This window comes from Sinohyriopsis cumingii, chromosome 2, assembly GCF_028554795.1.
Source record: "Sinohyriopsis cumingii isolate HCF-2022 chromosome 2, ASM2855479v2, whole genome shotgun sequence".
In the NCBI taxonomy this organism is placed as follows: Eukaryota; Metazoa; Mollusca; class Bivalvia; order Unionida; family Unionidae; genus Sinohyriopsis; species Sinohyriopsis cumingii.
Window position 1 is genome coordinate 25,378,728 of NC_142962.1, and position 17,235 is coordinate 25,395,962.

General features: G+C 35.7%; 1 protein-coding gene across 2 annotated transcripts in view; it reads right to left on the bottom strand.

The window, feature by feature from the left end:
* LOC149804496 (uncharacterized) overlaps nucleotides 1-17,235 on the bottom strand; it is a 57,396-nt gene that overhangs the window by 12,766 nt on the left and 27,395 nt on the right. For both annotated transcript variants that reach the window (XM_089940710.1, XM_089940709.1), the window contains exons 6-12: nucleotides 11,139-11,214; nucleotides 10,003-10,080; nucleotides 8,135-8,286; nucleotides 5,257-5,294; nucleotides 4,312-4,417; nucleotides 3,509-3,694; nucleotides 2,448-2,586 (exon numbers count right to left, since the gene is read on the bottom strand). In XM_089940710.1, the coding sequence (XP_089796836.1) occupies nucleotides 2,448-2,586; nucleotides 3,509-3,694; nucleotides 4,312-4,417; nucleotides 5,257-5,294; nucleotides 8,135-8,286; nucleotides 10,003-10,080; nucleotides 11,139-11,214 (775 nt within the window). The remainder of the gene's footprint in view (nucleotides 1-2,447; nucleotides 2,587-3,508; nucleotides 3,695-4,311; nucleotides 4,418-5,256; nucleotides 5,295-8,134; nucleotides 8,287-10,002; nucleotides 10,081-11,138; nucleotides 11,215-17,235) is intronic.

Consider the following 17,235-nt stretch of genomic DNA (forward strand, 5'->3'; position numbering starts at 1 on the left):
AAAATGACTGTCAACAATGTTTATTGAACACAAATTACAGCAGGCGGAATTAAACAAGTTTTCCCACGATCGCAGCCAATTATGAAAGAGAATACTGCACAATAATTTTATTTGGACCAATCAGAATCATATAAAGTGTTATTTTAACGTGTGGTAATGTAAAAATATGAAACTGCACACACTATATGAAAGCTACACCTAATATGTGATAATGATATTTATCACAACACCACTCAATATACTATGACGTGTTCAAAGGCTTTTTGATATCATTGGGTTTTGGACCTGTTTTCCAAATATAACAGACTTTTTTTCTTAAATGGGTCAGTGAGTGGGACAGATCGATTGAATAATTGTATTTGTTGTTATAGTGTTTTTTAAATATTATTTATGTTTATGTTTAAGTTACTATATATGCTGGATGTTTGTTTCTTGCTTGTTTGTTGTTTTAATGGCTATGTGAAATGTTCGCCTTTGTGCTGTTTTTGGTCATTAGAGAATTATTGTCCAGATGAAGTCCCCGTGTACATGATGGCTCGTGCACATGTAGTTTACAAACAATAATATTATGCCCAGAAAGACTAAATCTTTTCAGTTAAAGTAAATTTAATGTTCCATAAAGTGGATAAAAAATACCAAGCCGTGTTTTAGTATCAAGGTATAGTCTCGTCTAGATCTTGAAGCTTGACGCTTTCACTCCTCTGCATGCATCGGAATAACAAATTTGTCGCAGAATAGAAACCGAGTGGGTTATTGGACCAAATGAATAAGACAAGCAATGTGTGAAAGATGGAAATTTATTAAATTAATTAATAAAGAAAAATATATGGTGTAAAAATACAATGATTCTCTCACGCTCTCAACATACGATTGACCCACTCACTCTACACAAACATTCACACATTGAAAATAAACCAAGAATATGAATTCAATATGAAATACAGATCCAAGAAACCTCATGGACTGCAGATACGTTATAAACAGTATTATACACTACAAGAGAGATTCATATAATCTCAAGTATGGACTCCGATTAGGATTCAAAATAATCTTATGATATTCAAATGTGTTTCAAATAATGTTATAAACTATGAGAGATTCACATAATCTCTTGGAACACAACTAAGATTCAAAATAATCTTATGAACATAAAATGCACCCAACTGAAACAACAACTGGACCAAACGTATGCTTCTAGACCCTTGTACAGCCGCACGATTCCTTGGGTTGGCCCACACTCTTATCGGCAGCTCGCACTCATGATGGATCCACCACATGTACAGTCATACGTATACACACGTACAGACAGCATACAGCGCCCTTTTGAATTAGCTACGTCTACGTCCGTGGCTCAGACATACGTACATACATACATACGTATCGACAGCACGCAGCCTTAAATACTCTGGAAACTCCAGACAGCTCTAAACAGCTTCAGATAGCTCTAGACAGTTCTAGTCAGTTCTAGTCATAGTCACAGTCAGCTACAATAAAACCAAATGGTCATAATAGTTTCTGTAAAATCTCTAGATATATGCTAATACATTAATAACCTCTAATAGTGACTTGTAATTCAAAGTTCAAATCTGCGCTGTAATAAATGCATTATTACGCTATAAGACATTACAAACCGAATAAGCTTAGCATATCAAATGAAATATAAATATAACACTTACCCCTATGGCTGGAGAACAATGGAGAGCGTACACTCCTTGACGTGATCCAAAACGACCAGTGTCGATTTAGAAATTGATCTTACTTAAATCCATAGGAGAGTGAGCAATAGTCAGGGTAAAATACCCATGCATATCATGCTTATAATGTCCCTCGTTGCAAGTAATTTCCGGCGAGGTACATGTTAGTACAGTCGCTTACCTGGAAAAACACTTATTCACCCTAGATAACGTTGTACGCATGTACAACGAAAAATAGTCAAATAGTTCTAAGGCAAAACCAAGTTATTTCTTTGCCTAATTCTGTGACAAAATTCAAATAATATTTCAGGTTATAGTCAGCTATTCTCTTTTAACACAACAGTGATTCCAATTGAAATGAATCCCAAATATTACATAGAAGATATCTAAGATTTTCTTCATGGCTTATACTGAAATCACATCTCGTCATGATGATGATAATAATAATAACGCTAATTATGTTGATGACTAAAACAGTGATGGGAATGATTATGCAATTATGAAAATGCCGATGATAACAACGACACCAACAACGAAAAGGAGGAGAAAGGAAATATAATAGTATTCCTCATGCTGGTGATAATGATTGCCCATCCACTGCAACTACAGGTATGACGATTATATTTGGTATTCAGTGTCATCTTCAATAATTTTAACGTTTGTCTTTCATGAACATCAAGGAGTTTGTGTTTCATCATCAGACAGTTTTAAATATTAAAGAATGATTGTTGTTAAGATTTTGGAGCAACTTACTCTGCATAAATATGATTCGTTGCCCTGTGTGTACCGACATTGGGTGTCCGCTGAGTAAACCTGACCAGGATTCTGCTGGTCATATGGAGAGAGAGCGGTAGAGTTGTATCCCACACTCAGGGTCGTCAGGCAATTGGTGCTGAAAAAGATATTAATAGAACACATTAACAATGCTTTCTCTTTACAATCATTATAAGGTTATCTGAAGAATTTCCCTCCCTTGCCACGTTGTTTTTTGATACTATCGAAATAATACGGCAAGTTTCGTGGTCTGTAAAATTTAAATAAACAAATTGAAATAAACAAACATTTTAAACTTGTTTTTGTTATCGGGATGTTAGGTAATGTCTCATAGCTTGTATTCATATCGCTGTTATTCTTACATGTAAAATATAAAGAATACAACATGGGGCAGAGGATACTACTACTACTGCAAATAATAATAATAACAGCAAGCGCATTATTATTAATAATAATAATAATTATAATCACTTTATTAGGCCTCTGGCCATAATGCAAAATTATATTAATGATATACACAAATAGAAAGCCACTTTTTCTTCAGTATAGGTGAGGTATAAATTCTTGATTTGCTTCTACACCTATTTCCAATTAGTAACATTTTCACGTGATCTTAATCGGATGGATGTAAAGGAACCTCTCATAATAAAAGATCTGTACAAGTTGCGTGATAAATTATATATCGTCAATACATCACCACTAGACAAATGATCAAACGCTTGGTTGTACTTAATGTACATTTTATGAGATACTGTCTTCTAATAACATCATCTTTTTGGCAACAGCAACAAAATTAAATTCTTCCTCTATTATTTAAATGTTTCTTCTGATTTACAGTTCACTAAATCCGAATGCCCTTCTGAGGTAACAATGTCCTAATTTAGTTCAGTCTGATGGAAACAATATAGGCAGAATATTTAGGGGTTGGCACGAGAGGATACGAAAGAGTTAACTATGTTAGCATTGATTCAATAAAATTGTAGACACAATAAAAAGACAAAGTTGAGAGAGAGAGAGAGGGGGGGGATGGGGGTGGTCACCTGTTGAGTGTGTTGATATATGTCTGGAAATATGATATGGAGCAGGGAGAGAACTTCCACAGGTTTTTGTTGTACTGGAATCCAGATGTGCCTAAATGTGATAATGTTAACGAGGCTGACATTATGTAGGACAGTGTTGGTGAACACGGATTTCCGTCCTGAGTCCCATCATGCGAGGCTCCGAGACTGAAAAAAGTTGGGATCAACATTGTTTAAATGAAAATCTATATGAAATGTTCTAGGAATATACTAAATTGCTTTACCCACCGTTATATGTGTTGGAATTAAAACATTTTTAATTTGACAACGTTGAGAGCTGAGAATCCAGGTAAACATTAATATTTACACACGTCATCTAAATAGTATACCCTATATCACTATACACATGGAATATATTTATTTACACGATCATACCTTTACTACGTTACCCCACCAGCCATATCCATTAATTAATATTGAAACATTACGATCATAAATTGTATATTAAATGTTAGATTATTTAGCTGTCACGTACATTGAATTTCATCTTAAAGTGAAACATTGCAACAACGAAATTTCAATTTTCATTTATTTATAAGTGTCAAATCGGTCAGCATTAAAACACACCACTATGTCATTCATCTCACTTCAAAACTGCATATCTATTGAAGATCTGTTTGCATGTGTCCTGGCAAGACAGTTTACTTTCTTGGCTTGAGAAATGAGTTCTCTTGGATGTGCTGCTGTGCCGTGAAACAAAATTAATCAATCAATCAATAGAAAATTGAAAGGATACGTAGGTGAGCAACAATGAGAATATGTACCTATGTCCAAGTTCATGTGCCGCTAAGGTCATCAGTTGGGCATCAAAGTTGTCTTCTACTATTGACTGACTAGAGGTTGTACAGGCTGCTCCCAGATAAGCCAGACCTGACATTGCAAGTAAATAAGCAAGTACGTAAGGAGGTAAATAGGTCAATATGTTTGTTTATAAGCACGTTAAGTTGTTGTTGTTGTTGTTGTTGTTTTAGGGTTTAACGCCATTTTTCAGCACATGATAGGCTATACATGGCGGCCAGTATTAATGGTGGAGGAAGAACCCGGGAAAATCCCTGAAAGAACCACCGACCCACAAGAAGCTACTGTCAAGCTTTCTCACATACTTACATTAGCCGAATCCGAGACTCGAACCACCGCAGACAGAGGTGAGATGGCAGTGATCCGTAACGGAGAGCGCTTTAGACCACTCGGCCACTCGGGGCCCCAGCACGTAAGTAAATAGCAGTGTAAGAAAACACACACACACACACACACGTACACACACACACACACACACACACACACACACATATATATATATATATATATATATATATATATATATATATATATATATATATATATATATATATATATATATATATATATATATATATATATAGCTAAAACTAGGTTAGAAATTCGAAACACACACCAACATTTATGTCTAATTATGAGTGTATGTAATTGTTTGTATTTCTACAATGATTACTTCACTGTGATCCAGCCAGTATTTTGATTTGACTGTACTCTTGCTTGTTTTGTATTTAAATCTCACAACTTCTATATGGCTACGTTTATTTATGCAAACAAGTTTCCACATTCACGACAATTTAAGCTGAAGTATGTTAAAAATCCTATTTCTTGTATATGACATAATCAGCCCCTGGGATCTGATAACAAAATCTGACATTTGTTACACATAGAAAGACCCAAAATGCTGAACCTACCAGCAACATCGTTTATGCCATCAGCTTCCAAGTCATACCTGTAATAATAATAATAATAATACCAAATGATATTTTAAACACATTTGAACCTGTCTCTGGATTTCGTACGTACAATGCTGATGAAGAGTACACAAAAGTCATGAGAACTTGATCCAATTGCAACATTAATGCTACTTGAGTGCTTATATCCAGTATTGCCTTCACTAACTGATGTTATTAATACCTCTCTCTTATCCAGGGAATTCCAATGATTTTTCAAAACTGCCATTGTAAAGTCTCTGCTGAAGAAACCAACACTAGACCATAACGATTTAAAGAACTACCGCCCAGTTTCTAATATCTCATTCATATAAAAAATCTCAGAAAAGGTCGTTCTATCCCAGCTTGTATCTCATCTGAATTTAAGCAGTCTTTTTCGCAATGTACAATCTGCATATGGCCCTTGCCACAGTACTGAAACTAATATTCTAAAAGTAGTTAATGACATTCTCTCTGCGTTGGATAGCGGAAAGATTACAGTCCTCACCCTCCTTGATTTGACTGTAGCATTGAACACAATAGACCATGATATATTACTTCACCGTCTCCAGCATGAATTTGGCATTCACGATACAGCCTTATCGTGGTTCAAGTCCTACTTGGTCAACAGGACACAAATTTTATCTGCAAATGGAATACACTCCAGCCCAGTTGATCTATGTTGTGGTGTTCCACAGGGTTCTGTTCTTGGACCTGTTCTCTTCATTCTATACACTCAGCCGCTCTCAAGCGTCATAGATCATCATCCAGTGTCTCACCAATTGTACACTGATGACACCCAAATATACACATCTAGCCACCCAACTTAAGTTGATGCTACCATCCAAGGTGTAGAGAGGTGCATTTCTGATGTGAAATCAATGGATGTCATGTAACAAGCTGCAGATGAATGATGATAAAACTGAGGCCATTCTGATCACAACACAAAGACTTTCTCATTCACATCCTTTAACTCAAACAATAAATATCAGCAACACCAACATTAAATTCACACAATCAGTACGAAACCTATGTGTTACTCTGGACGGTACTCTCACACTGCACCAACATGTCATGAACATATGCAAGGCTGCATATCTTGAGCTGAGACGCATCAGCCCAGTTCGCAAATATCTTTCAGTTGATGCCACTAAAACACTTGTAAGTTCATTAGTACTTTCAAGACTGGACTATTGTAACTCAATTCTGTCTGGTTCATCTCAATATCTGCTCCAGAAACTTCAAAACGTTCAAAATACATCTGCTCTGATCATACTTAGAGTACCACGATCAGAGCACACCTCCCCGCTGCTCTGTACCCTAAACTAGCTATCCATTCGTTCCAGAATCAAACACAAAATTTGTTCTCTGTGCTACGTTTCACTGTCGGACTCTAGTCCAAAATACCTATCCGACCTCACCCATGTGTACGCACCAGCAAGTTACTTACGCTCCTCTTCTGACAATCGTATTCTCATTGTTCCCACCATGAAAACAAAGTCATATTGACAGCGTTCTTTTGCATACCAGGGCCCAGCAACGTGGAATGAATTACCCACTGAACTTAGACACAAAGACACAGTGATCCCATTCAAGAGTGCTCTCAAAACTCACTTATTTCGACTGCAAGAACAAACTTAAAGACCTAATAATGTTTCCTACCTTATATATTCTCAGCATGTTTTTTTTATGTTTTCTAATTTCATGGTGTTTGTGTTTGTAATCATATCATTATGTTTTTTATCTTATAGGTGTTGTCTAATGTTGTAAAGCGCTTAGAGCTTCTAAAGATTAGGCGCTATACACTGTGTTTCTAATGTGTTATTGGAATATATGTTTCAGTTTTTTTCAAATTAACCTTTTCATTTTCTAATGGCTTGTTTACTTTTAGCATTTTTATTATGTAACTTCTACTCGCTACTTTACAGCTTAGACTGTATCCATGTGCTACTAAACCACCTGCATACATATAATTATTCATTATGACATGGGTAAAATAGCATTACTACTATATATTCTTAAATTAAGTAAGATAAAAAAACAACACCAACAAGTTTAGTAAAATTCAACAAATAATATATTTCCTTATAATACATGGTGAACATTTATAAAGAACATACGGGGTTGTTACGTATTAAACCCAAATAGTCCAGAATTTCTATTACAAGCACATAATTGTTAAGTGTCTCGAATGAATTCCATTATTGAATGTGCTGAAATGTCAGTAGCCTTAAATGTGCCGATATGCTAACAGTATTGATGTATCACAATCATATTATCCCTAATATCCTGGATTGAATCCACAATTATTCCAAAATAATGATTTACTCCAAAAGTCAATACGCACTTTTTAATTCTAGTGAATAATTTAAATAAATTAATTCTCTCAGATTATAAACGAACACAACTTAAAACTGGCTCCACCATTTACTGATCTTCAAACAGGAATTAATAATTTTTATGTAAACAACCTTATTTGCAACCCGACTTGACCTATGTCGCAATAATCTTTCAGAAGAAACTCCATCATCTTAATGGAAAATTACACCAAACTATAAGCAAGGTTAGGTCTGTTTAATGAAATTCTATCGAATGACCCTGACAAAAATGAGATACACCATGTTATTTTTCCTAGGAAAAAAACATTGACCTGAACTCAAATCCAAAAATAAACATGTTGTTTACCAATGATAATTGTCTCAAATAAAAAATACAAATATGGACATAAATTAGCTATGAAATATGCTGTTGACAAATGATCATTACAATCTATGATAATGCCAACTTTATTGGGAGTGACAAAGAAGTTGTAATTAGCATGTATGGGATGGAGCCTGTACATTGTTTCAATAACACTTACGCTGTAAACAACATGGCATGGTCATGTCCAGGTAGATTAGAACTACTTTGTATCCAGGATTCAAAGTCACCCAAGGCCGCCGTAGCGTTGACTTGATACACAGAACCTGAAAGGATCTTCCTGCGTTCCGTCCATAAAGCGTCTGATGCGGTCTACATATTGGAAGGAAGTAGAAAATAAAATATGCTATGAACTAGTCAAAGAACAATATTTCAATATAAAGAAAGACTTTTAATGTATAGAACCAAAAAGAAAATGAATAAAAACTCAAATACATTACAATGAGAATATCATCGAATTTGAATTCTCTTTGTGGACAAAACGTACAAACCTCGAATATATTAGCCAGAGAATTAGAGATTCTGTCATATTCACCGATATGGGATACAGAAATCGCGCCACAGAAGTCAGGGATTAAGGACAAGAAAGAGGATATGTCCAGTTTCTTAACAAGGAATAATTATTCCACTGTGGTATTTGTATATCTAATACCAATGTGCGCGATGAATTATTTTTCTCATTTTTCTCTAGGAATTACTGGTTGAAAACTGATGATAGTCGATTATCGGTATTAATATAGTAGTTAGTGATTTATGAGAACTTTTACATAATAAAAAGTGTTTACAAATATTCAGTTTGCGTTCAACGAATTTGATGTAGTTGTAAATTAACAGACAGGCAAATTGTAATTTTCCAGTACTAAAGAAGCTAGACAAATTGCAATTGCAGGTGTTCGCGACGTCGTATGAATAATTACATCATTTGTAGTTGCATCTAATACACGTGTGAGAAAGAAATGGATCCCAGATAATGTTTTCCCATGGACAAACTGTGTCAACATATCTAGGAATAATAATCAAAGTGTTGTTTCGAATTCTTTTGTCCTGAAATCCCAGTTTGTCCTCTCCCAAAAGTCACTGTGCAGAATCTTTAATTTTTTATTTATATAGTAATTTGCCAAACAGGGTGGTGTTCTTGAACCGATAATAGACTCTACATATGCCTCAAAACGATAAGCCTCATTGTGTTCCACTGTTCCTGCCCCAGTTTGTTTTGCGCACCATAGTATCCGCTTACCCTGCTGTTTTGTTAGTACCCCTCTACCGATTTCGAAAAACGAAATAGACAAGGATATACAAAATGTACAAAACTTAGTAAATGCATTCATCAATGTATAATTTCAATCCTGACTGTCGCCAAGTAACCCTTAAACGTGTCGTATTTTTCAAACCAAGCAGAAGCTTTCGTTATAAACCACCATGCCAGATTGCTCACTGCCCTTTTACGGTTTCTATGCAAAACTGTCGTCTGCCACCATTAGTTGCACTGTAAATTTTAATATTTCAAAACAAAATTAGCAAAATACAAAAATTGAAGTGCTACATACACGTGTTCTAAGGAATGTAACTTCTAATATTACGGAAATGTAAGGAATGTTTAAGAGCTTATTGGAGACAACTAACTACATCACGTGTGTTGTCGGAGAAGAAATAGACTGGCCCATGCCAATATGTCGCCTTGTTAGTACAGAAACGCCTGTTTGGTTTGAAACACGCAGTAGATGACAGTATTAGGGACAGTCAGGTTAGAATTTATAATCTGATGAATAAAATGACCAAGTTTTGTTCATTTTTTCATCCGTGATGGCTTTCGTCTATAAATTTTTGTGTGGGTGACTGTTGCAAACATAACGAGAGGGTAAGCGAATACTTTAACGAACTTTTATCAAAGATTTCAATAAGACGAATAAATGTTTGACTCATTTTTATTGTCCGAGAGAGATGAATGGGTAGATGAATTTATTATTAAATGAAAGATAGCAGACAGACAGGATGATATACAAGAGCGATAAATAGATATACGCATACTTCAGCAATGTAAAGTCCAGCAAATAGAACCGTTATGGTGAAACTCGATCCAGTGAGACTTTTGTATCGAAGATCAATCTGAAATAGTAATTTTAAAAGATACTGTCCTATACGTAATACTTATTGTATAAATTTGCATTTAACTTGTATGAGACGACAAATTAATTGATACGAATATATATATATATATATATATATATATATATATATATATATATATATATATATATATATATATATATATATATATATATATATATATATATATATATATATATATATATATATATGTGTGTGTGTGTGTGTGTGTGTGTGTGTTTGCAAGGATTTTAAAATGACATTGAAAAAGTTTCAGCAAACTCATAGTTTCAATAAATAATGGTCTTTCGATCGGATGCATTTAAACATAATTCTGCCAGCATTTGGTACTGCAGAGTCTGTTGCTCATACAAGGCAAGTGAAGCAACAATTTGTTTCCACAAGAAAGCTATCAAAGAAGACAAGGCCGGAATGCAAAACCATTAATGCAATAAATTTATTTGCACGCATTGTCTATAAATCTTTTGTAAATATTTTTTTTAGTTTGAACCACGGATTGACACATCTGGATAACAACATTTGTGGCAATCAAAACAAGAAAGTCTGAGAAAAACCTTAACACTAACTATAACCAAATTGAAAACCGAACCCAATGGAAAGGTAAGCACAGATCTTTGAACCATGCAACTTAGATTTCACTGTGACATGGTTTTCACTGATGGCCGTATGATTGATCATGACGCAGTGACACATGTTATGTGACTCGACAAGGAATAGTGCCTGAGAAAATTAGCTCAACAAAAAAGTTAAACAACATTACTGGACCGTAAATATAGACCTAAGTGACATGATATTCTGTTAACGACGTATTACTCTGTATGGCACATCCATATCCAGCGTATGCACCTGCGAGGAATATTGTCTGCGAAAACGACCAAAACGTAAACCCTTCATGTTGAAGCCAGACTGGTGGACGGCCGGATAGTCAGACATAATCAATCTATACACCTGACCTAAGCTTGCCAAAATGAAGGCACTGTATAGCTAATATTTTCCCCAAATGTGTGATACCTGCAGGATGTGGAAACCATACTTACTCCATTCAGCACAAACGCGTAGAATTGTCTCAACAATACTTTAGCCACGGCACTTGACGAAGAATTTGTCAACCAGCTGAAATTTTAAATTACATAAATATTAGATAGATAGACAGACAGATAGATAGATACATAGATAGATAGATATATAGATGGATGGATGGATGGATGGATGGATGGATGGATAGCTTGACGTAAATGCAATATCGACACGAGAGAGAGAGAGAGAGAGAGAAATATTTTGTGTGCGTGCGTACAAAATTAGTCTCACACCTCCACAAAACCGAAACATTGTGCAGAAGACAATTAATATTACGTATATGTTAATTGCTACTTAGAATATGTGTGACATTGAAGTTTCAGCATAAAAGGAATCCAAGAAGTTGAAACAAATTTAGATTGTTATTGCTATAGCGACATTGTATTGAGCAGTGGTACTCGTTGAACTACAGCTTGTCCTCTTATAAGTTAGATAATGGGTACTTCTTAAACAGTAATAGATATAACTAAGGAAATATGTAAGTCATAAAGCTGGCAGCAGAGAGAGTGAACAACCTCTAATTGGTTCACTCTCCGTTTCGCAAAATAAGCCTTCCTGGAAAATCGCAAAAAAATCGCGATTGTCTCATTATCCAATATAAGACAACCCTGTCAACGATCTTAATAAACTCTAACTGACTTAACCAGCCTATCGCTGATAAGTTTTTCTGATCGCAAAAAAATCGCAACGATCACGTCAGTGCCAAGTTGGAGACAGCACCCTCTCTGCTGCTGTTATCCAAAAATTGTATCAACACCGACTCGGTATCGTGTTCGAGGATCATGTAAGTTTATTGTTATAAATCCATGCGGGGATAACTGAGCCTAACTAAATAAAGTTCTAAACTTAATTATGTCCATATCACCGCTACACCAGGTCTGATGAATATTTCGTAACGTCTAAGTATCAACTCCGTCAAACACAGCAAGAATATTACAATTATCTCTGATCACTTTAGGAGTTTGTATATATCTCCGGGTTACATAAATCACATCAGTGTTTTTGTGTCTACCTCGAGAAAATATTCTAGCTGGATTGGATTGTTTGTCCGGCATTACATCATCGTACACGACTAAATTGTTAACGAATCCATCAAGATCGTCTACAGATGGCGCTTCATCAATATCAGTGATAAACTCGATAACATCATCGCCGTTTTCATTTAACGATTTTGCATTTTCATTAAAATCCTTAAGTACATCATAGCACCGCTGGTCGTCTACAGACGGAGCAATCAGGTACAACTTATCCCACCTGAGCCATCTCATTATCAAATTAAGTAACGGTTGCGTATTGCCACTTCCAGATGGTCCAATTATGATCATACGAACAGAATTTGGTAACGCAGCATGATGTTTGACCGGTTTTTGTTTTCGTGTTTCAGTAAAATCAATTACATTCATGGTATATAAAAGATAAATAAATATGGATTTATATTGTGTGAAATGCAGGGCTCGTACCCCAACAAGGGATCTAACAACTATTACAACAAAAAATAACAGATAAGCACTTACGGGTAAATGTGATCGATGTGGTACAAACATTTCTAATTTATTACCGCACAGTCGAAGCCAAATAATATTTTTGTTTAGAAACGAGGAGGTGATATTGCAGCAAAATTAACAATGTTACCCAGGAAGCCGTGGGCTAAATGCCCAGGAAAACGCCTCCCAGGATATAATTATTGTGGCCCTGGAACCAGAGTTGATATTCAAGATCAACCAAGACCTGGTGAATATCCAACAAATGAAATTGATAAAGCGTGTCATGCTCATGATGTAGCTTATAAAAGTAAGGATCTGCAACATAGACATATCGCAGATGTGAAATTAATTCATGCGCTAAATTCCATTACAAATAAATCTTTCAAGGAATCAATAGCTAACTGGTTAGTAAGATCTGCAATGAAAGGTAAACTAGTGCTAGGTAAATGAAAAATGTCTGCCAAACCAAATATAACAAAATGGATGAAGATCCTTAGCGAATTCGAATGATGCAACACGAGTAAATCGCGTCAAGTCAAAATCGGGTAACGGTCCGTTTATAGCAATTCTTTTCATCTCGTGCGTGGGATGTCCAAACCGCGAAAAATATCTATGACATTCTCCATAACCAAGAAAACTCCCGGGATAACAAGCGATCATGTCAACGGATATCATATCGTCACGATCACACTTGGTATTCCAGAAACCGCCATGCCGGTATTCAACACAACTAGCTTGAACATCCTCGAGAAATCGTGTTGGTTTCCACGAATTTTTCTCTCAGGCAAAATGAGCCGCGACTGTCGGAACTGTAAAACAATTACTCAGTAACAAGTTAATGTTGAAAATCTTCCCGCGAGTTTTCTCATTGTTTCATGAAGAGATTCTCGACGATATAAATCGCCGTTGGGTCTTACAAATTGATCATATTTTTAATCAGAACTTTTAAATAACCACACTGACACAGGATCCTTTTTACTTATCTGTCTAATAAAATCAAACATATTTTCGCCAGGTTTTCTGGGGGGTAAAATCTTACAGTACGATTCCGTGGAAATATTGTTACTGCGCTAGTCCACGCGTGCGCATTGTGATCAATAATTTCAATTGGTGTCCCTTTTCCTTTATTCGCTGATTCATATAAAATCTTTCAGGTTAACGTTTTTACTGCCATTGGAAATTTTAATTTACTTGATCACTCGGCAACATCATTTATTGTAGCTCCTGTATCCTTGACCGATTTAGCCCTTTTGTTTATTTTTCACGTCGCTGATTAGTTAACCCATTTCCACGCTTCGCATTTGTAAAATGCTCAATTACTCATTCGGTTACACAATTTGACTTTGAAAATCTCATTGGTGCAAGATCATCGATGTTGGGTTTATCATTTAGCTGATAAATTCCATAAACAACCACGGTTACAGGATACGCTCGAGCGTAATATGGTCTGTCAATACCACTCAGTGTTCCTGGCTTGGAACTTTTACTTAACAGAACGGTTTTTCTATTAGCAAGGACAGGGTCACGTTATTCACGAATAATCAACGTAGTGGAATCTGCTAGCACAATAAACTTTATTCTGAAAAATTATTTTTGATCATCAAGGTAATCGATAATCGTTTTGGTACGTGTATCGCTCATTGTAGCATCAATGACGTCATCGCATAAAATTTTAAATGTCAACCACGTGTGAGATGCCCCATCATCACAAAATTCTGTTTTAGCATCTCTGCTAATATTAATCAGATCAGTCAGAGCTCGTCTCCGCACGTCAGGGGTTAGTCTGTCAAGATCGAATCTGGAAGTTTTCCAAGGCTTGATTGTGGATAATCTCTCAAACTCTTCCATATTATAATTAAGACAAGTATTTAAATAAAAAATACTATATATAATGAATCAGTGCAAATGGTTGATGATAGGATCTGCAACTCCTTGTACCAAATCTTGCGTAAATGAATTCTGCGGACAACATTCGCAAAGTGTAAAGAGAGGCAGTCTAGGTCCAAAACCCTGCTTACTGTGTGGTGTTGGAGTTAGAGGTAAAACACAGCTGTGTGCAGTCTGACGGTTGTTATTGTTGTTGTAGGATTTAACGCCATTTTTCAGCACACGATAGGCTATACATGGCGGCCGGCATTAATGGTGGAGGAAGAACCCGGGAAAACCCCGGAAAGAACCACCGACCCACGAGAAGCTACTGGCAAGCTTTTTCACATACCCACATTGGCTGCAGTCTCACGGTAAACGGTATAGAGAGTTAAAACGTTATTATGACAAGAAAAATAACAATCTTGACTCTGTCTTGGTCATTGATAAGGTTATAAGAAACCCTGAAGACTACATAGCTAGATTTAAAGATAAGTTATAATTTAGACAAAAAATATTACATATAAATGGAGCAAAAAGAATTTGTCCCACATCCCATCATCAAGAATTAAGAAGCATATCGTGATGGTACAATCAGACACTGTCAGCGGAAAAAACCAGTTGGTGTTGTTAATAATGCTGGTTATCTAACGTTCGCCTTTGGGAAAAAGAAGTATTACAATCATATGTTCATATTCGAGGTTTTTCTACGGGGAGATCAAAGACGGTCTTGTGATCAATCATATTGATGGACAAAAACTTAATAATAATTTACAGAATCTTCAAGCTATTACACAATGCGAAAATTGTATATTCGGGAATACCGGAAGATGTAAAACAATTGCTAGGAAAGCAGTAAGATCTGTCAATATTGAAACCGGCGAAGAGATAATATTTCAGTCTATGAACACGGCTGGTAAGTATTTTGACATCTGCATAATTTCAGTACAAAAAGTCGCAAATAAAATACATAAATCGGCGTACTCAAAAAGATACAAACAATAAATTTTGTTATCTTACGTCTCAATAGTGTTAGATACAGATAATGGAGATAACTCTGCCGCAATTGTGTAAAAGTCGATGAAAGAGTTCTCTCCGCTGACTTCCAGAAGATTGCACAAATACACACTATTTCCTATTATCCAGAAAATAAATAAATCGGACTTGTTAAGTAGAACTATATTCAAGTTGTATTATTCTCTTGCAATCCAAAAGTAACTGTCTGAAACATATGACTTCGTGGCGTAACCGTCTCCCAGTTTCTTTATTGTGGGGTAAATAATTCTCTGTCCTTAATTTCAGAATACCCGTACTGGTTAACACGGAAGTATATGATTACTTCCTGTTGATAAAATCAAGGGGTGTCAACACGGGTAAGTGTAATCGTTTATTTAAGATAAATACTTTTTTTTTTCACAGACAATATACTTGTTTTGCTGAATCCGTCTGGTTTCTGGTCTATTCATTTTTTCTGCAATTATATTTAAGAAAAAAAGAAATACAAAACAACAAATAAGCCACGCAGATGGCGTGAGCTATGCTTCAATTTCCAAGCATCAGTCAGCTTATATACTATACTACCCCATTTTCTTATTGGGGTTTTCGCGAAACTCAACAACAAACAGACCTTTCCGCCATATCACCACGTGGCGGTGCTATTTTGCACCTCCTGGGTTGATTTGGGAGAGGGTGTGCAAATCTGTTGAGTGTAGAAAATAACCCGTATCTGTCTGTGCTGTCCTTACAATTAAGTTATGGTTAAAAATTACATGTTGTGCTGTCCTTAGGATAAGTTAGAATTAAGATTATTTCTTTGCCGTCAAACCTACTAGAATGTCATAAGGCAATCTAGGAGAGGCACGGTAAATATGTTGTGCTGTCCATAGGATAAGTTAGAATTTAGATTACATGTTACTCGTCAAACCTACTAGAATGTCATAAGGCAATCTAGGAGCTCATATGGGTAATGTGCCGTAGTTATATATATTACATATTGTGCTGTCCATATGTATTCCTCTGAATCCTCTAGCATATTATTTGGTAAGCTAGGGGTTCACATGGGGAATGTTACGTCTTCGCAAACACGCCCTCCTGAACCTTCTAGACTGTTGTTTGAGATGTCAGGGGTTCACTTGGGGATTGTGTTTCCGTGCCGCTGAGCCTGGTAGCATCATTTGGTAAGCTACTGTTCGTTCATATGGGGTTGTGTCGTTTTTTGTGTAAAATATTTTTCTTTTAAATATATAATATTCGGTATATATATAATATACTAAATAATGAATTACGAAAATATCAATGTTATTTCTGCTATTAAAAAATTAGAGCGCGACGGTATAAATATATCTGATGAATTCAATCCTGACAAAATTATTTCTGATTTTGAAACATTGCAAGAACAAAAGGAGGAAGGGGCATATACGCTAACATCTCAGTATGTATTTATAAAGAAGATTCAGATGGCGATGTCTCAATCACTAGCAACAATAAAAGAAAGTGATGTCAAGGAATTTCTCTCTCTCTCTCTCTCTCTCTCTCTCTCGTGCATCGAAAACATTAGATCAGAATTATCTCGTGAATATGAAGTACAGAAGATAATACTCTTGAGGCAACTAGGAAAAATTCTGTCTAATTAAAACGAAAGTTAGACTTCTTGATGAAATCAAGGACGTGGAAATGAAAGTGAAAGTAGTATGTCAGATTTTCAGTA